Genomic DNA, 24,249 nt, shown 5'->3' with positions numbered 1-24,249 from the left:
TGTAACACTGAAGTTAATCTGAAGTTAGTGTAACACTGAAGTTAATCTGAAGTTAGTGTAACACTGAAGTTAGTCTGAAGCTAGTGTAACACTGAAGTTAATCTGAAGTTAGTGTAACACTGAAGTTAGTGTAACACTGAAGTTAGTCTGAAGTTAGTGTAACACTGAAGTTAATCTGAAGTTAGTGTAACACTGAAGTTAGTCTGAAGTTAGTGTAACACTGAAGTTATCTGAAGTTAGTGTAACACTGAAGTTAATCTGAAGTTAGTGTAACACTGAAGTTAATCTGAAGTTATTGTAACACTGAAGTTAGTGTAACACTGAAGTTAGTGTAACACTGAAGTTAATCTGAAGTTAGTGTAACACTGAAGTTAATCTGAAGTTATTGTAACACTGAAGTTAGTCTGAAGTTAGTGTAACACTGAAGTTAGTCTGAAGTTAGTGTCACACTGAAGTTAGTGTCACACTGAAGTTAATCTGAAGTTAGTGTCACACTGAAGTTAATCTGAAGTTAGTGTAACACTGAAGTTAGTCTGAAGTTATTGTAACACTGAAGTTAGTCTGAAGTTAGTGTAACACTGAAGTTAGTCTGAAGTTATTGTAACACTGAAGTTAGTCTGAAGTTATTGTAACACTGAAGTTAGTCTGAAGTTATTGTAACACTGAAGTTAGTCTGAAGTTATTGTAACACTGAAGTTAGTCTGAAGTTAGTGTAACACTGAAGTTAATCTGAAGTTAGTGTAACACTGAAGTTAGTCTGAAGTTATTGTAACACTGAAGTTAGTCTGAAGTTAGTGTCACACTGAAGTTAATCTGAAGTTAGTGTCACACTGAAGTTAATCTGAAGTTAGTGTAACACTGAAGTTAATCTGAAGTTAGTGTAACACTGAAGTTAATCTGAAGTTAGTGTAACACTGAAGTTAGTCTGAAGTTATTGTAACACTGAAGTTAGTCTGAAGTTAGTGTCACACTGAAGTTAATCTGAAGTTAGTGTAACACTGAAGTTAATCTGAAGTTAGTGTAACACTGAAGTTAATCTGAAGTTAGTGTCACACTGAAGTTAGTGTAACACTGAAGTTAATCTGAAGTTAGTGTAACACTGAAGTTAGTCTGAAGTTAGTGTAACACTGAAGTTAATCTGAAGTTAGTGTAACACTGAAGTTAATCTGAAGTTATTGTAACACTGAAGTTAGTCTGAAGTTAGTGTAACACTGAAGTTAATCTGAAGTTAGTGTAACACTGAAGTTAGTCTGAAGTGAGTGTAACACTGAAGTTAATCTGAAGTTAGTGTAACACTGAAGTTAGTCTGAAGTTAGTGTAACACTGAAGTTAGTCTGAAGTTAGTGTAACACTGAAGTTAGTCTGAAGTTAGTGTAACACTGAAGTTAATCTGAAGTTAGTGTAACACTGAAGTTAGTCTGAAGTTAGTCTGAAGTTAGTGTAACACTGAAGTTAGTCTGAAGTTAGTCTGAAGTTAGTGTAACACTGAAGTTAGTCTGAAGTTAATCTGAAGTTAGTGTAACACTGAAGTTAGTCTGAAGTTAGTGTAACACTGAAGTTAATCTGAAGTTAGTGTAACACTGAAGTTAATCTGAAGTTAGTGTAACACTGAAGTTAGTCTGAAGTTAGTGTAACACTGAAGTTAGTCTGAAGTTAGTGTAACACTGAAGTTAATCTGAAGTTAGTCTGAAGTTAGTGTAACACTGAAGTTAGTCTGAAGTTAATCTGAAGTTAATCTAAAGTTACTCTGAAGTTAGTGTAACACTGAAGTTAGTCTGAAGTTAGTGTAACACTGAAGTTAGTCTGAAGTTAGTCTGAAGTTAGTGTAACACTGAAGTTAGTCTGAAGTTAGTCTGAAGTTAGTGTAACACTGAAGTTAATCTGAAGTTAGTGTAACACTGAAGTTAGTCTGAAGTTAGTGTAACACTGAAGTTAGTCTGAAGTTAGTGTAACACTGAAGTTAATCTGAAGTTAGTCTGAAGTTAGTGTAACACTGAAGTTAGTCTGAAGTTAATCTGAAGTTAATCTAAAGTTACTCTGAAGTTAGTGTAACACTGAAGTTAGTCTGAAGTTAGTGTAACACTGAAGTTAGTCTGAAGTTAGTCTGAAGTTAGTGTAACACTGAAGTTAGTCTGAAGTTAGTCTGAAGTTAGTGTAACACTGAAGTTAATCTGAAGTTAGTCTGAAGTTAGTCTGAAGTTACTCTGAAGTTAGTGTAACACTGAAGTTAGTCTGAAGTTAATCTGAAGTTAGTGTAACACTGAAGTTAGTCTGAAGTTAGTGTAACACTGAAGTTAGTCTGAAGTTAGTCTGAAGTTAGTGTAACACTGAAGTTAGTCTGAAGTTAGTCTGAAGTTAGTGTAACACTGAAGTTAATCTGAAGTTAGTGTAACACTGAAGTTAGTCTGAAGTTAGTGTAACACTGAAGTTAGTCTGAAGTTAGTGTAACACTGAAGTTAGTCTGAAGTTAGTGTAACACTGAAGTTAGTCTGAAGTTAGTGTAACACTGAAGTTAGTCTGAAGTTAGTGTAACACTGAAGTTAATCTGAAGTTAGTCTGAAGTTAGTGTAACACTGAAGTTAGTCTGAAGTTAATCTGAAGTTAATCTAAAGTTACTCTGAAGTTAGTGTAACACTGAAGTTAGTCTGAAGTTAGTGTAACACTGAAGTTAGTCTGAAGTTAGTCTGAAGTTAGTGTAACACTGAAGTTAATCTGAAGTTAGTGTAACACTGAAGTTAGTCTGAAGTTAATCTGAAGTTAATCTAAAGTTACTCTGAAGTTAGTGTAACACTGAAGTTAGTCTGAAGTTAATCTGAAGTTAGTGTAACACTGAAGTTAATCTGAAGTTAGTGTAACACTGAAGTTAGTCTGAAGTTAGTGTAACACTGAAGTTAGTCTGAAGTTAGTGTAACACTGAAGTTAATCTGAAGTTAGTCTGAAGTTAGTGTAACACTGAAGTTAGTCTGAAGTTAATCTGAAGTTAATCTAAAGTTACTCTGAAGTTAGTGTAACACTGAAGTTAGTCTGAAGTTAGTGTAACACTGAAGTTAGTCTGAAGTTAGTCTGAAGTTAGTGTAACACTGAAGTTAGTCTGAAGTTAATCTGAAGTTAATCTAAAGTTACTCTGAAGTTAGTGTAACACTGAAGTTAGTCTGAAGTTAGTCTGAGGCTAGTCTGAAGTTAGTCTGAAGTCACTGTTACATTGAAGTTAGTCTGAAGTTAGTGTAACGTTGAAGTTAGTCTGAGGCTAGTCTGAAGTTAGTGTAACACTGAAGTTAGTCTGAAGTTAGTGTAACACTGAAGTTAGTCTGAAGTTAGTCTGAAGTTAGTGTAACACTGAAGTTAGTCTGAAGTTAGTCTGAAGTTAGTGTAACACTGAAGTTAGTCTGAAGTTAGTCTGAAGTTAGTGTAACACTGAAGTTAATCTGAAGTTAGTATGAAGTTAATCTGAAGTTAGTGTAACACTGAAGTTAGTCTGAAGTTAATCTGAAGTTAATCTAAAGTTACTCTGAAGTTAGTGTAACACTGAAGTTAGTCTGAAGTTAGTCTGAGGCTAGTCTGAAGTTAGTCTGAAGTCACTGTTACATTGAAGTTAGTCTGAAGTTAGTGTAACGTTGAAGTTAGTCTGAGGCTAGTCTGAAGTTAGTGTAACACTGAAGTTAGTCTGAAGTTAGTGTGAAGTTAATCTGAAATTAGTGTAACACTGAAGTTAGTCTGAAGTTAGTGTAACACTAAAGTTAGTCTGAAGTTAGTGTAACACTAAAGTTAGTCTGAAGTTAGTGTAACACTAAAGTTAGTCTGAAGTTAGTCTGAGGCTAGTCTGAAGTTAGTCTGAAGTTAGTGTAAGTCTGAAGTTAGTCTGAAGTAATTGTAACACTGAAGTTATTCTGAAGTTAGTCTGAGGCTAATCTGAAGTTAGTCTGAGGCTAGTCTGAAGTTAGTCTGAAGTTAGTCTGAGGCTAGTCTGAAGTTAGTCTGAGGCTAGTCTGAAGTTAGTCTGAAGTTAGTGTAAGTCTGAAGTTAGTCTGAAGTAATTGTAACACAGAAGTTATTCTGAAGTTAGTCTGAGGCTAGTCTGAAGTTAGTCTGAAGTTAGTCTGAAGTTAGTCTGAAGTTAGTGTAAGTCTGAAGTTAGTCTGAAGTAATTGTAACACTGAAGTTATTCTGAAGTTAGTCTGAGGCTAGTCTGAAGTTAGTCTGAGGCTAGTCTGAAGTTATTCTGAAGTTAGTGTAAGTCTGAAGTTAGTCTGAAGTTAGTCTGAGGCTAGTCTGAAGTTATTCTGAAGTTAGTGTAAGTCTGAAGTTAGTCTGAAGTAATTGTAACACAGAAGTTATTCTGAAGTTAGTCTGAGGCTAGTCTGAAGTTAGTCTGAGGCTAGTCTGAAGTTAGTCTGAAGTTAGTCTGAGGCTAGTCTGACGTTATTCTGAAGTTAGTCTGAGGCTAGTCTGAAGTTAGTCTGAAGTTAGTGTAACACACTGAGCACAGAACTCACGGTTTGAAATACTTTAACTTTTGCGGCAGCGAAGGCAAACCCAGACAACTCAATGTTAATGTTTAGATGGATTTTAGGAACTTCCCTCTCAATTCTATTGGCTCTAACGGTTAAAAAGAGATGTCAATCATCAAAATCGACCGATGGGTTCCAGAGATATGGAAAATGCACTCAAATGACCCCAGAAGTGTTTTTTCCCCTAAACCTCTCTAAAAAGGTCAAATATCACTTGTTCTGCATCAATCTAGATTCAGGGTACTTATTATATGTTGTACTTTGGATTCCTAAAGCTTTTAGTCTACCTTACCATCATTCAAGGGTGGTTTTCACTATAAGTCATGTTTTTATTTTGGACGGAAACTATAATTTACACTTTTTTACTATGTTCAATCTGAATTTACTTTAAAATAAATTCTACATCCAACTCACAGGTTTATCATTACTTTGAGAAAAAAGATGATTAATTTACCCCTTTTAGAAGGGAAGATATGGTCATTTGTAGGCCTGAAAAACAGGCTCAGGGTTTAACAGGTTAATCAGTTAGTGTACTGTAACACTGAAGTTAGTCTGAGGCTTGCCTGAAGTTACTCTGAAGTTAGTGTCAATTTAGTATTAAGCTAGTCTGAAGTTACTCTGAAGTTAGTGTCAATTTAGTATTAAGCTAGTCTGAAGTTACTCTGAAGTTAGTGTTACACTGAAGTTAATCTGAGGCTTGCCTGAAGTTAGCATGGATGTATAACAAGAACTGGATACAGCATTAGTCTGAAGTTAGTCTAAGGCTGGTCTGAAGTTACTCTGAAGTTAGTGTAAAACTGAAGCTCGTCTGACATTAGTGTAACACTGAAGTTAGTGCAACACTGAGGTTGGTCTGAAGTTAGTCTGAAGTTAGTCTGAGGCTGGTCTGAAGTTATTGTGAAGTTAGTCTGAAGTTAGTGTAACACTGAAGTTGGTCTGAAGTTAGTGTAACACTGAAGTAAGTCTGAAGTTAGTGTTACACTGAGGTCGGTCTGAAGTAAGTGTAACACTGAAGTTAGTCTGAAGTTAGTGTAACACTGAAGCTAGTCTGACGTTAGTGTAACACTGAAGTTAGTGCAACACTGAGGTTGGTCTGAAGTTAGTCTGAAGTTAGTCTGAGGCTGGTCTGAAGTTATTGTGAAGTTAGTCTGAAGTTAGTGTAACACTGAAGTTGGTCTGAAGTTAGTGTAACACTGAAGTAAGTCTGAAGTTAGTGTTACACTGAGGTCGGTCTGAAGTAAGTGTAACACTGAAGTTAGTCTGAAGTTAGTCTGAGGCTGGTCTGAAGTTATTGTGAAGTTAATCTGAAGTTAGTGTAACACTGAAGTAAGTCTGAAGTTAGTGTAACAATGAGGTTGGTCTGAAGTTAGTCTGAGGTTGGTCCGAAGTTCGTATAACACTTGAAGAAACACTGAAAAAATATCACACACACACACACACACACACACACACACACACACACACACACACACACACACACACACACACACACACACACACACACACACACACACACACACACACACACACACACACACACACACACACACACACACACACACACACACACACACACACACCAGATGCCTTTTACAGGAAATTACTTTGTGACAACCTGCTGACAACATCCATAACACACTCATTTAAAATCCCAGCGGGACTCTAAGTGTTTCTGTGTGTGTTTTTGTGTGTGTGTTTCTGTGTGTGAGAGAGAGAGAGAGAGAGAGAGAGAGAGAGAGAGAGAGAGAGAGAGAGAGAGAGAGAGAGAGAGAGCATAATAACACAGAACAACACGCAAAAATAATCCTTAAGTATTGCAACCGAGACAAAGAACCAAATATTATATATTTAACTGAAGATAGCTCAGTGTGTAGTACAGTGTGTAGCACAGTGTGTAGCACAGTGTGTAGCTCAGTGTGTAGCTCAGTGTGTAGCTCAGTGTGTAGCTCAGTGTGTAGCTCAGTGTATAGCACAGTGTGTAGTACAGTGTGTAGCTCAGTGTGTAGTACAGTGTATAGCTCAGTGTGTAGTACAGTGTGTAGTACAGTGTGTAGTACAGTGTATAGCTCAGTGTGTAGCTCAGTGTGTAGCTCAGTGTGTAGCTCAGTGTGTAGCTCAGTGTGTAGCTCAGTGTGTAGCTCAGTGTATAGCACAGTGTGTAGTACAGTGTGTAGCTCAGTGTGTAGCTCAGTGTATAGCACAGTGTGTAGTACAGTGTGTAGCTCAGTGTGTAGCTCAGTGTATAGCTCAGTGTGTAGTACAGTGTGTAGTACAGTGTGTAGCACAGTGTGTAGTACAGTGTGTAGCTCAGTGTGTAGCACAGTGTGTAGCTCAGTGTGTAGCACAGTGTGTAGCTCAGTGTGTAGCTCAGTGTGTAGTGCAGTGTGTAGCACAGTGTGTAGCTCAGTGTGTAGTACAGTGTATAGCACAGTGTGTAGCTCAGTGTGTAGTACAGTGTGTAGTTCAGTGTGTAGCTCAGTGTGTAGCACAGTGTGTAGTTCAGTGTGTAGCTCAGTGTGTAGTGCAGTGTGTAGTACAGTGTGTAGTACAGTGTGTAGTACAGTGTGTAGCACAGTGTGTAGCACAGTGTGTAGCACAGTGTGTAGTTCAGTGTGTAGCTCAGTGTGTAGCACAGTGTGTAGTGCAGTGTGTAGTACAGTGTGTAGCACAGTGTGTAGTGCAGTGTGTAGTACAGTGTGTAGTACAGTGTGTAGCACAGTGTGTAGTGCAGTGTGTAGTACAGTGTGTAGTACAGTGTGTAGTACAGTGTGTAGTACAGTGTGTAGCTCAGTGTGTAGTACAGTGTGTAGCACAGTGTGTAGTACAGTGTGTAGCTCAGTGTGTAGCACAGTGTGTAGCTCAGTGTGTAGCACAGTGTGTAGCACAGTGTGTAGCTCAGTGTGTAGCACAGTGTGTAGTACAGTGTGTAGCACAGTGTGTAGCACAGTGTGTAGTACAGTGTGTAGCTCAGTGTGTAGCTCAGTGTGTAGCACAGTGTGTAGCACAGTGTGTAGCTCAGTGTGTAGCACAGTGTGTAGTACAGTGTGTAGCACAGTGTGATCCTCCTAAGGTGAGTTTGAGGGCGTCAGAAAGTAGGACGCAGAGGAAGAGAAGAAGTGAACAAAGAGCAGATTGTACACGCATCAGATTTTCTCTTTGAAGAGTAGTGTTTGAGAGTCAGCAGAGATACTGTGTGTGTGTGTGTGTGTGTGTGTGTGTGTGTGTGTGTGTGTGTGTGTGTGTGTGTGTGTGTGTGTGTGTGTGTGTGTGTGTGTGTGTGTGTGTGTGCCTGGGGTTAGACAGACTGTAATCATCACCTCCTCGTGTTCATTTACATACGAGGAGGGGGGGTGTCAGGAACAAAGAGGGGAACAAACTGCTGCGTTTAACAAATCCACACACACACACACACACACACACACACACACACACACACACACACACACACACACTCACACACACTGACTTACTCCTGTTGTCACGGTTACCTACACCTGCAGCATCACTCCTGTTTCCGTGGTTACTGCCTGCTGTCCCAGCTTAGCATGTTTTAAAAAGTTAAACTCAGCTCAGCCAATCAGATCCAGAGAGAGGCGGGCTCTCCCGTCAGCTGCAGGTGATGACTGGTCCTTCAGAGGCGTGAAGCCGGTTCCTATGGTAACCTCCCCTGCTAGCTGTCCTCTGATTGGTTGCGCTTTGAGAAGTCAGCAGTAAACAAGGCCAAAGTTGAAATAATCTCGGTGTGCAGAGGTTCCGCCCCCACCTGAGAAACAACAACACAGTATTACTAAGACTGACACGCACACACACACACACACACACACACACACACACACACACACACACACACACACACACACACACACACACACACACACACACACACACACACACACACACACACACACACACACACACACACACACACACACACACACACACACACACACACACACACACACACACACACACACACACACACAGAAATGTCTGTAATTTAATATGTACTGATGAGGTAACTCTCACCTGTGCAGGTAAACGGGAGCTGCCATGTTCCTCCTCCTCCTCTACACTGTTGTCATGGTGACCTGTGACCCCCCCCCTCAGTGGGTGGAGCCTCACAACGCCCCCCTCTCTCACCTGGTTGTGGCTGGGGGCCGGCTGTACGTGGGGGGGGTGGATCACCTGTACCAGCTGACCTCTGACCTGCAGCTGGAGGCTCAGGTGAGCACCGGCCCTCACCTAGACTCACCTGAGTGCCTCCCCCCCATCGAGCCCTCAGACTGCCCCTCGGCCACGCCCACGCACAACCACAACAAGCTGCTGCTGCTGGAGGCGGGGCCAGAGGGGGCGGGGCCAGGGAGCCTCATCGTCTGTGGCTCGCTGTTCCAGGGAATCTGTGACAAGAGGTGAGAGTTTGTTGTTGTTTACCTGAAGTTTTGAAAGAACATCCACAACATTCATCTGGTTGTAATTTAGACTTTTATATATCAATATTCCCATTACTCTTCTGCACAATTTCTATTATATTCTTTTTTGATTTATATTGCACTATTATATCTGTTTTATTGTGTTGCTCTGTTGAACAAGTCATAACAAAAAATCATAATTTTGAGAAAAAAGTCATAATTGTTAACAACCTGTCTCTTCTTCTGTGGTGTTTAGGAGTCTGTCCAACGTCTCTCAGCTGGTGTACCAGACTCTGAACCCGGTGGACACGCAGTACGTCGCCGCCAACGACCCCCGCGTCTCCACCGTCGCCGTGGTGATCACCACCAGACAGGAAGGGGGCGGGGCCCTGCGGCTGATGCTGGTTGGACGAGGCTACACCAGCAAAGGGCCCGGGGACATCCCACCAATCACGACGCGGCGCCTGTCCCCGGCTGAGCCCCCCCGCCGGGCCTTCTCTCAGGAGGAGGACCTGGGGAAGCTGGTGGTGGGGAGCTACTCCGAGTACAACAACCACTTTGTGGCGGCCGTCTCCCACGGGGACCACGTGTACTTCCTGTTCTCGCGCCGCCACAGGAAGGAGTACCGCAGCTTCGTCTCGCGGCTCTGCCAATCAGATCGCAGCTTCTACTCCTACGTGGAGGTGCCGCTGCTCTGTGGGGGGGGGCACAACCTGGCGCAGGCCGCCATTCTGGGGGAGCTATCAGGCCCCGCCCCCTCAGGCTCCGCCCTCTTTGTCGTCATGGCAGCGGGACAGGCCTCCACCCCCGTGGCAACCGGCCGCTCCGCGCTCTGCGTTTATGGGATGGCGGCGCTGGACGCCATGATGCTCAGAGCACAGGAAGTGTGTTACACTGAGGGGGGGGGGCAGCGGGGGGGAGGAGGCCTACATCGAGTACGCCGTGTCATCAAAGTGCCTGAAGCTGCCCATGGTACACACACACACACACACACACACACACACACACACACACACACACACACACACACACACACACACACACACACACACACACACACACACACACAGTGTCATCAAAATGCCTGAAGCTGCCCAAGGTACACACAGTATATGATATGCTTTATATTGTTCCTGCAGGACTCCCTGTCAGAGTACCCCTGCGGGGGGGAACACACCCCCAGCCCCATTGCCAGCTCGCTGCCTCTGGAGGCCACGCCCACTTTCACCTCCGACACCCAGCTGACAGCCGTCACAACGGCAACCGAAGCAGGACGCACCATCGCCTTCCTGGGGGACAGGGAGGGGCGTTTGCACAAGGTATTATTATTATTAACATTAGTATTAGGTCTGTATATGGCCCTTAGCCAACCTCTGGTACTGCAGTTCTCTGGTGTGTGTGTGTGTGTGTGTGTGTGTGTGTGTGTGTGTGTGTGTGTGTGTGTGTGTGTGTGTGTGTGTGTGTGTGTGCGCGCTTACTAACAGGCGTGTAGCCTGGGGTGTTTCGGTTGGTTATTGTTCCCCAAGGTGCACTCTGGGTTAGTATCCAGCAGAATACCCCTGAAACAGTGTGTGTGTGTGTGTGTGTGTGTGTGTGTGTGTGTGTGTGTGTGTGTGTGTGTGTGTGTGTGTGTGTGTGTGTTAATGAGGACTAATCCTGCCTCGGAGCAGAGCTTTGATTATTTCTGTTAATAATTAATCACAGTAACACACACTCTCTCTTTTTCACTCTCTCTCGCTCCCCCTGGTGGCAGAATGTGATGTGTAATGATTATCATGATGTCATCTGAAGTAACTGTGTGTGTGTGTGTGTGTGTGTGTGTGTGTGTGTGTGTGTGTGTGTGTGTGTGTCAGGTGTTGCTGCACTCTAATAGGTCAGGTCTCCTGTATGACAGTGTTTTGGTGGACAGTGGCAGCCCGGTCAGCGCTGACCTCCTATTGGACGAGAGCCAGCAGCATGTCTACGTACTGACCAGCAGGAGGGTGAGACAGCTGTCTGCCTGTCTGTCTGTCTGTTTGTCTCTCTCTCTCTCTAACCCACTCTCCTGTCTGTCTCTCAGCTGTCGAAGGTTCCTGTGTCCTCCTGTGAGAGACTGACAGACTGTGAGACCTGTCTGTCTGTCAGGGACCCGTACTGTGGCTGGTGTGTCCTGGAGGGGAGGTAGGTTCCTGTCTATCTGACTGTCTGTCTGCAGGTGTGTCAGCTGTTATATGTTACCTGTCTGTCTCTCTAGGTGTTCCCGGCAGCATCAGTGTCTGCGCAAAATGCAGCCCAACCATTGGCTGTGGAGCTTTGAACCGACCAATCAGTGTGTAGCAGTGCAGAACCTGCAGCCGGCCAATCAGAGCAGAGATCAGCAGACACAGGTAAGCTGTCATTATCACCTGTCTGTCACGGTTTGTGAAACAAGCAGGACCCAAATGCAGATATAAACTGAACATTCCTTTATTTCAAGGCTATGATATATATATATATATATATATATATATATATATATATATATATATATATATATACACGATGACAAAACAGAACACTCACCGCAGAACTAGTCATGGAACAAGACGAACCGACCAAGACAGACAGAAAACCCAGAACTTAAATACACACAAGACTAATCACACAACAAGACACAGGTGAGGAGGGAGGAGAAAACACAGGGGCCCAGTTGAACATAATCAGACAATTAGACACACCAGGGAAACTAATGACAAGAGGAACACACAGGGAAACTAATGACAAGAGGAACACACAGGGAAACTAATGACAAGAGGAAAACACAGAGAGAGGGACCAGACAATAACCCAAAGGAAAACATGACATGGAAAACAGCAAAAACACCCAAACCTACAAAACTATAAACGTGACATAACATGAGAATCGTGACACTGTCTGTCTCACCTATCTGCCTCACATGTCTGCCTCACCTGTCTGTCTCTCACCTGTCTGCCTCACCTATCTGCCTCACCTGTCTGTCCACCTGTCTGCCTCACCTGTCTGTCCACCTGTCTGTCTCTCACCTGACTGTCTACCTGTCTGCCTCACCTGTCTGTCTCACCTGTCTGTCTCTCACCTGACTGTACACCTGTCTCCCTCACCTGTCTGTCTCACCTGACTGTCCACCTGTCTGCCTCACCTGTATGTCCACCTGTCTGTCTCTCACCTGACTGTCCACCTGTCTGCCTCACCTGTCTGTCTCCCTGTCTGCCTCACCTGTATGTCCACCTGTCTGTCTCTCACCTGACTGTCCACCTGTCTGCCTCACCTGTCTGTCTCACCTGTCTTTCTCTCACCTGACTGTCCACCTGTCTGTCTCTCACCTGACTGTCCACCTGTCTGCCTCCCCTGTCTGTCTCTCACCTGACTGTCCACCTGTCTGCCTCCCCTGTCTGTCTCACCTGTCTGTCTCTCACCTGACTGTCCACCTGTCTGCCTCACCTGTCTGTCTCACCTGTCTGTCTCTCACCTGACTGTCCACCTGTCTGTCTCACCTGTCTGTCTCTCACCTGTCTGTCCACCTGTCTGTCTCCCAGGTAACGCTGTCAGTGCTGAAGCTTCCCGCCCTCACGGGGGCGGAGTCTCTCTCATGCGTCTTCGGGCTCCTCCCACCTCAGCCCGCCATTGTCACGGAAACCAGCATCTCATGTCAATCACCTGCGCCAGAGCTCCTCCCACCCATGCTGACAGAAAGTGGTGAGTTTGTTAGTATGTCGTTAGTGTGTAAGTGGTTAGTATGTTGTTAGTATGTAAGTGTGTTGTTATTATTTTGTGAGTATGTTTTGAGTATGTAAATATCTTGTAAGTATGTAAGTGTGTTGTTAGTATCATTTACCATGTAAGTGAGTTGTAAGTGTGTTGTTAGTATGTTCTTAGTATGTAAGTGTGTTGTTAGTATCATTTACCATGTAAGTGAGTTGTAAGTGTGTTGTTAGTATGTTCTTAGTATGTAAGTGTGTTCTTAGTATGTTGTGAGTATGTAAGTGTGCATAGTTAGTATGTTTTTAGTAAGTGAGTTGTAAGTGTGTTATTCGTATACCTATGTTATCAGTATGTAAGTGTGTTCTTAGTATGTTGTGAGTATGTTAGTATGTGTTTAGTATGTAAGTGTGTTGTTAGTATGTTTTTAGTATGTAAGTATGATGTTAGTATGTTTTAGTATGTAAGTGTGTTTTTAGTATGTTTTTAGTATGTAAGTATGATGTTAGTATGTTTTAGTATGTAAGTGTGTTATTAGTATGTTTTAGCATGTTAGTATGTGTTTAGTATGTAAGTGTGTTGTTAGTATGTTTTTACTATGTAAGTGAGTTGTAAGTGTGTTGTTAGTATGTAAGTGTGTTTTTAGTATGTTTTTAGTATGTAAGTGGGTTGTAAGTGTGCTCTTAGTATGTCATTAGTATGTAAGTGTGTTCTTAGTATCTTAAGAGTATGTAAGTGTGTTGTTAGTATGTTGTTAGTATGTAATTGTGTTGTAAGTGTGATTTTAGTATGTAAGTATGTTGTTAGTATGTTTTTAGTATGTAAGTATGATGTTAGTATGTTTTAGTATGTAAGTGTGTTGTTAGTATGTTTTAGCATGTAAGTGTGTTGGTAGTATGTCTTTAGTATGTAAGTGCGTTTTAAGTATGTTTTTGGTATGTAAGTGTGTTTTTAGTATGTTTTTAGTATGTAAGTATGATGTTAGTATGTTTTAGTATGTAAGTGTGTTATTAGTATGTTTTAGCATGTTAGTATGTGTTTAGTATGTAAGTGTGTTGTTAGTATGTTTTTACTATGTAAGTGAGTTGTAAGTGTGTTGTTAGTATGTAAGTGTGTTTTTAGTATGTTTTTAGTATGTAAGTGGGTTGTAAGTGTGCTCTTAGTATGTCATTAGTATGTAAGTGTGTTCTTAGTATCTTAAGAGTATGTAAGTGTGTTGTTAGTATGTTGTTAGTATGTAATTGTGTTGTAAGTGTGATTTTAGTATGTAAGTATGTTGTTAGTATGTTTTTAGTATGTAAGTATGATGTTAGTATGTTTTAGTATGTAAGTGTGTTGTTAGTATGTTTTAGCATGTAAGTGTGTTGGTAGTATGTCTTTAGTATGTAAGTGCGTTTTAAGTATGTTTTTGGTATGTAAGTGTGTTTTTAGTATGTTTTTAGTATGTAAGTATGATGTTAGTATGTTTTAGTATGTAAGTGTGTTATTAGTATGTTTTAGCATGTTAGTATGTGTTTAGTATGTAAGTGTGTTGTTAGTATGTTTTTACTATGTAAGTGAGTTGTAAGTGTGTTGTTAGTATGTAAGTGTGTTTTTAGTATGTTTTTAGTATGTAAGTGGGTTGTAAGTGTGCTCTTAGTATGTCATTAGTATGTAAGTGTGTTCTTAGTATCTTAAGAGTATGTAAGTGTGTTGTTAGTATGTTGTTAGTATGTAATTGTGTTGTAAGTGTGATTTTAGTATGTAAGTATGTTGTTAGTATGTTTTTAGTATGTAAGTATGATGTTAGTATGTTTTAGTATGTAAGTGTGTTGTTAGTATGTTTTTAGTATGTAAGTATGATGTTAGTATGTTTTAGTATGTAAGTGTGTTCTTAGTATGTTGTGAGTATGTTAGTATGTGTTTAGTATGTAAGTGTGTTGTTAGTATGTTTTTACTATGTAAGTGAGTTGTAAGTGTGTTGTTAGTATGTAAGTGTGTTTTTAGTATGTTTTTAGTATGTAAGTGGGTTGTAAGTGTGCTCTTAGTATGTCATTAGTATGTAAGTGTGTTCTTAGTATCTTAAGAGTATGTAAGTGTGTTGTTAGTATGTTGTTAGTATGTAATTGTGTTGTAAGTGTGATTTTAGTATGTAAGTATGTTGTTAGTATGTTTTTAGTATGTAAGTATGATGTTAGTATGTTCTAGTATGTAAGTGTGTTGTTAGTATGTTTAAGCATGTAAGTGTGTTGGTAGTATGTCTTTAGTATGTAAGTGCGTTTTAAGTATGTTTTTAGTATGTAAGTGTGTTTTTAGTATGTTTTTAGTATGTAAGTGTGTTTTTAGTATGTAAGTGTGTTTTTAGTATGTAAGTATATTCTTAGTATGTTTTAGCATGTAAGTGTGGAGCTAGTATGTCTTTAGTATGTAAGTGTGTTGTTAGTATGTAAGTATGATGTTAGTATGTTGTTAGTATGTAAGTGTGTTGTAAGTATGATGTGAGTATGTACGTGTGTTGTTAGTATGTTTTTAGTATGTAAGTGTGTTTTTAGTATGTAAGTAGGATGTTAGTATGTAAGTGTGTTGTTAGTATGTTTTTAGTATGTAAGTGTGTTATTAGTATGTTTTAGCATGTAAGTGTGTTGTTAGTATGTTGTTAGTATGTAAGTGTGTTTTTAGTATGTAAGTGTGTTTTTAGTATGTAAGTATATTCTTAGTATGTTTTAGCATGTAAGTGTGTTGCTAGTATGTCTTTAGTATGTAAGTGTGTTGTTAGTATGTAAGTATGATGTTAGTATGTTGTTAGTATGTAAGTGTGTTGTAAGTATGATGTGAGTATGTACGTGTGTTGTAAGTGTGATTTTAGTATGTAAGTATGTTGTTAGTATGTTTTTAGTATGTAAGTATGATGTTAGTATGTTTTAGTATGTAAGTGTGTTGTTAGTATGTTTTAGCATGTAAGTGTGTTGGTAGTATGTCTTTAGTATGTAAGTGCGTTTTAAGTATGTTTTTGGTATGTAAGTGTGTTTTTAGTATGTTTTTAGTATGTAAGTATGATGTTAGTATGTTTTAGTATGTAAGTGTGTTATTAGTATGTTTTAGCATGTTAGTATGTGTTTAGTATGTAAGTGTGTTGTTAGTATGTTTTTACTATGTAAGTGAGTTGTAAGTGTGTTGTTAGTATGTAAGTGTGTTTTTAGTATGTTTTTAGTATGTAAGTGGGTTGTAAGTGTGCTCTTAGTATGTCATTAGTATGTAAGTGTGTTCTTAGTATCTTAAGAGTATGTAAGTGTGTTGTTAGTATGTTGTTAGTATGTAATTGTGTTGTAAGTGTGATTTTAGTATGTAAGTATGTTGTTAGTATGTTTTTAGTATGTAAGTATGATGTTAGTATGTTTTAGTATGTAAGTGTGTTGTTAGTATGTTTTAGCATGTAAGTGTGTTGGTAGTATGTCTTTAGTATGTAAGTGCGTTTTAAGTATGTTTTTGGTATGTAAGTGTGTTTTTAGTATGTTTTTAGTATGTAAGTATGATGTTAGTATGTTTTAGTATGTAAGTGTGTTATTAGTATGTTTTAGCATGTTAGTATGTGTTTAGTATGTAAGTGTGTTGTTAGTATGTTTTTACTATGTAAGTGAGTTGTAAGTGTGTTGTTAGTATGTAAGTGTGTTTTTAGTATGTTTTTAGTATGTAAGTGGGTTGTAAGTGTGCTCTTAGTATGTCATTAGTATGTAAGTGTGTTCTTAGTATCTTAAGAGTATGTAAGTGTGTTGTTAGTATGTTGTTAGTATGTAATTGTGTTGTAAGTGTGATTTTAGTATGTAAGTATGTTGTTAGTATGTTTTTAGTATGTAAGTATGATGTTAGTATGTTTTAGTATGTAAGTGTGTTGTTAGTATGTTTTTAGTATGTAAGTATGATGTTAGTATGTTTTAGTATGTAAGTGTGTTCTTAGTATGTTGTGAGTATGTTAGTATGTGTTTAGTATGTAAGTGTGTTGTTAGTATGTTTTTACTATGTAAGTGAGTTGTAAGTGTGTTGTTAGTATGTAAGTGTGTTTTTAGTATGTTTTTAGTATGTAAGTGGGTTGTAAGTGTGCTCTTAGTATGTCATTAGTATGTAAGTGTGTTCTTAGTATCTTAAGAGTATGTAAGTGTGTTGTTAGTATGTTGTTAGTATGTAATTGTGTTGTAAGTGTGATTTTAGTATGTAAGTATGTTGTTAGTATGTTTTTAGTATGTAAGTATGATGTTAGTATGTTCTAGTATGTAAGTGTGTTGTTAGTATGTTTAAGCATGTAAGTGTGTTGGTAGTATGTCTTTAGTATGTAAGTGCGTTTTAAGTATGTTTTTAGTATGTAAGTGTGTTTTTAGTATGTTTTTAGTATGTAAGTGTGTTTTTAGTATGTAAGTGTGTTTTTAGTATGTAAGTATATTCTTAGTATGTTTTAGCATGTAAGTGTGGAGCTAGTATGTCTTTAGTATGTAAGTGTGTTGTTAGTATGTAAGTATGATGTTAGTATGTTGTTAGTATGTAAGTGTGTTGTAAGTATGATGTGAGTATGTACGTGTGTTGTTAGTATGTTTTTAGTATGTAAGTGTGTTTTTAGTATGTAAGTAGGATGTTAGTATGTAAGTGTGTTGTTAGTATGTTTTTAGTATGTAAGTGTGTTATTAGTATGTTTTAGCATGTAAGTGTGTTGTTAGTATGTTGTTAGTATGTAAGTGTGTTTTTAGTATGTAAGTGTGTTTTTAGTATGTAAGTATATTCTTAGTATGTTTTAGCATGTAAGTGTGTTGCTAGTATGTCTTTAGTATGTAAGTGTGTTGTTAGTATGTAAGTATGATGTTAGTATGTTGTTAGTATGTAAGTGTGTTGTAAGTATGATGTGAGTATGTACGTGTGTTGTTAGTATGTTTTTAGTATGTAAGTGTGTTTTTAGTATGTAAGTAGGATGTTAGTATGTAAGTGTGTTGTTAGTATGTTTTAGTATGTAAGTGTGTTATTAGTATGTTTTAGCATGTAAGTGTGTTGTTAGTATGTTGTTAGTATGTAAGTGTGTTTTTAGTATGTAAGTGTGTTTTTAGTATGTAAGTATATTCTTAGTATGTTTTAGCATGTAAGTGTGTTGCTAGTATGTCTTTAGTATGTAAGTGTGTTGTTAGTATGTAAGTATGATGTTAGTATGTTGTTAGTATGTAAGTGTGTTGTAAGTATGATGTGAGTATGTACGTGTGTTGTTAGTATGTTTTTAGTATGTAAGTGTGTTTTTAGTATGTAAGTAGGATGTTAGTATGTAAGTGTGTTGTTAGTATGTTTTTAGTATGTAAGTGTGTTGTAAGTCTGTTTTTAGTATGATGTTAGTGTGTAAGTGGGTTGTAAGTATGTTTTTAGGGTTAGGGTTAGTATGTAAGTAGGTTGTTAGTATTTTTTTAGTATGTAAGTGTGTTGTTAGTATGCTTGTGTATGTAAATGTGTTGTTAGTATGTAAGGGTCTTGTAAGTATGTTTTTAGTACGTTGTTAGTATGAAAGGGTGTTGTTAGTATGCAATTAGTTGTTTGTGTATGTTGTTAGTATGAATGGGTGTTAGTATGTTGTTAGTATGTTTTAGTATGTTGTTGTTATTATGAAAGGGTGTTGTTAGTATGTTGTTAGTATGTTTTAATATGTTGTTGTTATTATGAAAGGGTGTTGTTAGTATGTCATTTGTTTTGTTGTTGTATGTTTTAGCATGTTGTTAGTATGAAAGGGTGTTGTTAGTATGTTGATAGTATGTCAATAGTTTTTTTAGTATGTTATTTGAGCCTCTTCCAGCACCCATGATTTCTCACTTCCTCTTCCTGTTCCTCTGCAGATCACATGATCTTGCCTGTGTCTGTGATGTTTGGTCATGTTACCGTCACCACTGGAAACATGACTTTCTACGACTGTGGGGCGGTGAGCCGGCTCCACCAGAGCTCCATGTAAGTATATTATATTATCTTATGTTATATTATATTGTATTATATTATATTATGTTCTATTCTATTATATGATATGAAGATGATGAAGGTGTGTGTGTGTGTGTGTGTGTGTGTGTGTGTGTGTGTGTGTGTGTGTGTGTGTGTGTGTGTGTGTGTGTGTGTGTGTGTGTGTGTGTGTGTGTGTGTGTGTGTGTGTGTGTGTGTGTGTGTGTGTGTGTGTGTGTGTGTGTGTGTGTGTGTGTGTGTGCAGGTGTGTGTCCTGTGTAAACAGTGTGTGGAGCTGCAGCTGGTGTCCTCTGGATCAGATCTGCACCCACAACCAGAGCTGCTCCACACACACCATCCAGAGGGTGAGACAGCTACCTGTCTGTCTGTCTGTGTGCCCCTCTGGCCTGCCTGTCTCACCCCCCCCTGTCTGCCTGCCTGTCTCACCCCTCCTGTCTGTCTGAAGGCCCCCTCCTGTCTGCCTGTCTCACCCCCTCCTGTCTGTCTGTGTGCCCCCTCATGTCCTCTGGTCTTCAGTCTGCCTGTCTCACCCCTCCTGTCTGTCTGAAGGCCCCCTCATGTCTGCCTGTCTCACCCCCTCCTGTCTGTCTGTGTGCCCCCTCATGTCCTCTGGTCTTCAGTCTGCCTGTCTCACCCCCTCCTGTCTGTCTGCAGGCCCCCTCCTGTCCTCTGGTCTTCAGTCTGCAGAGCTCTGCCTTGGTGCCGTTGGGCCTGAGCAGCCGATTGGTTCTGAGAGGGAGGAACCTGGACCTGTTCACAGTGAGACACACGATATACATCTATACTGTGTACATGTACTTATGTACTGTGTATCTATATGAGTATGTGCTGTGTGTTCAGGATGAAGCACAGTTCGTGTGTGTCGTGGAGATCGAAGGAGTTCAGTTGAACCTGACAGCTGCTGTAGAGAAAACACACGACAACACACACACCTTCAACTGCAGCGCACACAAGGTGACACACACACACACACACACACACACACACACACACACACACACACACACACACACACACCTTCAACTGCAGCGCACACAAGGTGACACACACACACACACACACACACACACACACACACACACACACACACACACACACACAATACTCTGAAGCCTGATTCTAATAATCCTGTCTGTCTCTCTGTAGTTTCAGTATGCTGTCAGCCAGCTTCAGTATTCTGCTGCTGTCTACCTGAGGAGAGGAGAGAGACGCATCGACGCCTCACCTGGCCTCCGCCGTAAGAGAGTGTGTGCGTGTGTGTGTGTGTGTGTGTGTGTGTGTGTGTGTGTGTGTGTGTGTGTGTGTGTGTGTGTGTGTGTGTGTGTGTGTGTGTGTGTGTGTGTGTGTGTGTGTGTGTGTGTGTGTGTGTGTGTGTGTGTGTGTGTGTGTGTGTGTGTGTGTGTGTGTGTGCGTGGCCTAGCATTACTATACTTGTGGGGACTTAAATCTGTTTACACAGTCACGTGTGGGGACTCGCTTCCCTTATGAGGACAAAATGGAGGTCCCCATGAGGGGAATCATACATTTTAGGGTGAAGACTTGGTTAGGTTTAGGGTTAGGGTTAGGCATGTGTTGGTTATGGTTAAGGTTAGGATAAGTCTCCAGGAAATGCATGTAAGTCAATGTAATGTCCCCTGAAGTGATGAATACATGGTGTGTGTGTGTGTGTGTGTGTGTGTGTGTGTGTGTGTGTGTGTGTGTGTGTGTGTGTGTGTGTGTGTGTGTGTGTGTGTGTGTGTGTGTGTGTGTGTGTGTGTGTGTGTGTGTGTGTGTGTGTGTGTGTGTGTGTGTGTGTGTCTAACCTGTATTTCCTGTTCTTCAGTCCAGCTGTATGACTGCTCAGCCGGCCAATCGGATTGCTCTCAGTGCCGGGCGGTGCCTCCTGAGTATGGCTGTGTGTGGTGCTCAGGAAGCCCCGCCCCCAGCTGTGTTTACAACCAATCGTGCAGCAGCGTTCCTGCAGACACCTGCCCGCCCCCTCAGATCACACAGGTGAGTCTGAGATGTCCTTATCTCCTCCTGGGTCACATGTTCACCTGTATTCTGACTGTACTACCTGCCTGTCTGTCTGCAGGTGGTACCTGTCTCCGGCCCTCTGGAGGGCGGGGTCCTGGTGACCATCACAGGCTCTAATCTGGGGATGAAGTACCAGGATGTTGTGGGCGGAGTCACAGTGGCAGGCGTTCAGTGCCCCCCCCTACCTGAGGGCTACCAGATCTCCACTAGGTACTTCCTCCTGTGTATTAATACTCTCCATTATTACACCTGCAGGAATAAAGTATTAATATTTAAAGTATGTTCAGGATCGTGTGTGAGCTGCAGGCCAGCGGGGGCCCGAGGGAGGGGCCGGTCCTGGTTACCGTGGGAACAACTCCACCTGGCCGGTCCTCCCAGAAGTTCACCTATCAGGTGAGAGGACCCCCCCCATGTATTAATGCTAAGCTACAGAGTGTGTCAGCTGACCTCTGACCTCTGTAACCATGTATTAATGCTAAGCTACAGAGTGTTGACCTCTGCCCTCTGTCCTCAGGACCCCCAGCTGCTGGCCTTGTTCCTGACAGGGGGCTCGGTCCTCTGGAGGAACCAGACTCACCATCAGGGGGCGGAGCCTGCTGACCGACAGCGGGCGGACCTGAGAGCCTTCCTGGGCCCCCAGCCCTGCTACATGTGAGCATTGATGCTAATGCTACTGCTATGCTACTGATAATGATAATGACAATGCTAATGCTATTGCTATTGCTACTGCTACTGCTACTGATACTGATACTGATACTGTTATGTTACTGATAATGCTACTGCTACTGATAATGATAGTGCTACTGCTACTGATACTGTTAATGTTACTGTTAATGTTACTACTACTGATAATGCTCCTGATAATGCTAATGTGACTGCTAATGCTACTCCTGTACACCTTGCCCCCCCCCAGCATGGAGCAGTGTCTCACTCTCAGCTGGTGTGTGAGACGGGTCGCAGTAACCGGACCGGACCTGTCTCTCTGCGGCTGTTGTTCGGTCAGGCTGAGCGGACCGTCGCTAACGCTAGCTTCCGTTACCTTGACGACCCGCTGATCACCGATGCCTCACCAGCGGAGAGTTTCTACGCGTAAGAACGAAGCCCAAGTAACCAATCAGATTGCAGCTCCCCCCCCCCCCCCCCCCCCCCCCCCCCAGTGCTAACCTCCACTTCCTGTCCTCAGGGGCGGGCGCGTCGTCATGGTTACAGGCAGGAACCTGGGCGTGGTGCAGCAGCCAATCATAGCGGTGTGGGTGGAGCCTGTGGAGGGACAGAGGGTGAAGCGGAGGAGACGATTGGCTCTGCTCAGCGCTAAGCAACAGCTGGTGTTTAACAGCAGCAGGACCACGGTGAGGGAGGGGCAGTAACTGTAGGAACCACGTATTACTGGAACCGTTTCTGATTGTAACTGTAGGAAGCTCATCTGAATGTAACTGTAGGAACCGTGTCTGACTGGAACTGTAGGAACCGTGTCTGACTGGAAATGTGGGAACCGTGTCTGACTGGAACTGTAGGAACTGTGTCTCACTGTAAGTGTAGGAACCGTGTCCGACTGTAACTTTAGGAACCGTGTCTGACTGTAACTGTAGGAACCGTGTCTGACTGGAACTGTAGGAACCGTGTCTGACTGGAAATGTGGGAACCGTATCTGACTGGAACTGTAGGAACTGTGTCTGACTGGAACTGTAGGAACCGTGTCTGAATGTAACTGTAGGAACCGTGTCTGACTGTAACTGTAGGAACTGTGTCTGACTGTAAGTGTAGGAACCGTGTCCGACTGTAACCGTGTCCGACTGTAACCGTAGGAACCGTGACCGACTGTAACCGTAGGAACCGTGTCCGATTGTAACCGTGTCTGACTGTAACTGTAGAAACCGTGTCTGACTGTAACCGTAAGAACCGTGTCCGACTGTAACTGTAGGAACCGTGTCCGAATGTAACTGTAGGAACCGTGTCCGACTGTAACCGTAGGAACCGTGTCCAACTGTAACTGTAGGAACCGTGTCCGACTGTAACCGTAGGAACCGTTTCCAACTGTAACTGTAGGAACCGTGTCCGACTGTAACCGTAGGAACCATGTCCGACTGTAACTGTAGGGACCGTGTCTGACTGTAACTGTAGGAACCGTCTCTGACTGTAACTGTAGGAGCTGTGTCCGACTGTAACCGTAGGAACCGTTTCCGAATGTAACTGTAGGAACCGTGTCCGACTGTAACCGTAGGAACTGTGTCCGATTGTAACCGTGTCCGACTGTAACCGTAGGAACTGTGTCCGATTGTAACCGTGTCCGACTGTAACCGTAGGAACTGTGTCCGATTGTAACCGTGTCCGACTGTAACCGCAGGAACCGTGTCCGATTGTAACCGTAGAAACTGTGTCTGACTGTAACCGTAGGAACCGTGTCTGACTGTAACCGTAGGAACTGAGCGGGTGGAGAACCTTCCGGTTGTGGCTCAAAGTGAAAAACATACTAACTAAAAGCTAGAGTTACAGGGGATATGCTGTAGACATATCGTTGTCATAGAAACGATTAGAGAGCGCTGGGACGGATCTGATGTCCTTTTGTCTCAATAATCACAGACTATGTCTCTCACCTGTCTGTCTCACCTGTCTGTCTCTCAACCGTCTGTTTCTCACCTGACTATTTCTCACATGTCTTTCGCTCAACTGTCTGTCTCTCAGGTGTCGGAGCCCTGCTCTGTGCTGTCGTCCTCTCAGATGACCTGTCTCACCCCCAGAGTGTCTCCAGAAGTCAAAGTGAAGGGAGTCTGGTTCCAGCTGGACAACGTCAGGGTCCACTTTGAGACCATCAAGGTGCCTGTCTGTCTGACACATGTCTGTCTGACACCTGTCTGTCTCTCACATGTCTGTCTCTCACATGTCTGTCTCTCACATGTATGTCTCTCACATGTCTGTCTCTTACATGTATGTCTCTCACACGTCTGTCTCTCACCTCTATGTCTCTTACCTGTCGGTCTGACACATGTCTGTCTCTCACCTGTCTGTCTCTCACCTGTCTATCTCTCACCTGTCTCTCACATCTCTGTCTCCCACCTGTCTGTCTCTTACCTGTATGTCTCTCACATTTCTGTCTCCCACCTGTCTGTCTGACACCTGTCTGTCTCTCACCTGTCTGTCTTTCATCTATCTATCTCTCACCTGTCTCTCACATGTCTGTCTCCCACTTGTCTGTCTCTTACCTGTCTGTCTGGCACCTGTCTGTCTCTCACCTGTCTGTCTCTCAGCTGCCTGTCTCTCACCTGCCTGTCTCTCACCTGTCTGTCTCTCACCTGCCTGTCTCTCACCTGCCTGTCTCTCACCTGTCTGTCTCTCACCTGTCTGTCTCTCAGGGGCAGAGCTTCAGGTATTACCCGGACCCGGAGTTCTTCCCTCTGAACAGAGAGGCCCCTGATGTCCCGTACCGCTTCAAACCAGGGGGGGTGATCGCCGTGGAGGTGAGCTATTAACTCGTTAACTAATTAACTCAGTAATGACTTGATTGATGTATTAATCAATGCATTAACATGTCCCCCCCCCCCAGGGCCAGGACCTGACCCGGGCGATCTCCAGACAGGAGGTGAGGGCTCAGCTGGGGGATCAGGAGTGTGAGGTGAAGACCCTGGATAACACTCACCTGTACTGCGAGCCCCCCGAGAGCCAGCCGGGGGGGG

The 24,249-nt window shown here is 42.1% G+C and overlaps 1 protein-coding gene across 1 annotated transcript in view; it reads left to right on the top strand.

The window, feature by feature from the left end:
- Positions 1-8,520: 8,520 nt before the first annotated feature.
- plxnb3 (plexin B3) overlaps positions 8,521-24,249 on the top strand; it is a 35,168-nt gene continuing 19,439 nt past the window's right edge. The window contains 25 exon segments of the mRNA XM_079676969.1: positions 8,521-8,917; positions 9,174-9,821; positions 9,823-9,889; positions 10,057-10,236; positions 10,771-10,899; positions 10,977-11,077; positions 11,151-11,283; positions 12,451-12,610; positions 18,448-18,556; positions 18,807-18,906; positions 19,217-19,321; positions 19,403-19,516; positions 19,709-19,799; positions 20,385-20,554; positions 20,637-20,788; positions 20,866-20,971; positions 21,093-21,134; positions 21,136-21,178; positions 21,181-21,229; positions 21,492-21,496; positions 21,499-21,667; positions 21,762-21,927; positions 23,261-23,392; positions 23,929-24,033; positions 24,120-24,249. The exon segment at positions 24,120-24,249 is cut by the window's right edge and continues 23 nt beyond it. Coding sequence (XP_079533095.1) covers positions 8,559-8,917; positions 9,174-9,821; positions 9,823-9,889; positions 10,057-10,236; positions 10,771-10,899; positions 10,977-11,077; positions 11,151-11,283; positions 12,451-12,610; positions 18,448-18,556; positions 18,807-18,906; positions 19,217-19,321; positions 19,403-19,516; positions 19,709-19,799; positions 20,385-20,554; positions 20,637-20,788; positions 20,866-20,971; positions 21,093-21,134; positions 21,136-21,178; positions 21,181-21,229; positions 21,492-21,496; positions 21,499-21,667; positions 21,762-21,927; positions 23,261-23,392; positions 23,929-24,033; positions 24,120-24,249 — 3,565 coding nt within the window. The 5' untranslated portion in view covers positions 8,521-8,558.

Source organism: Notothenia rossii (genome assembly GCF_949606895.1).
Source record: "Notothenia rossii genome assembly, chromosome: 4".
NCBI classification, from domain to species: Eukaryota; Metazoa; Chordata; class Actinopteri; order Perciformes; family Nototheniidae; genus Notothenia; species Notothenia rossii.
This window is presented reverse-complemented; position numbering and strand designations above follow the sequence as displayed.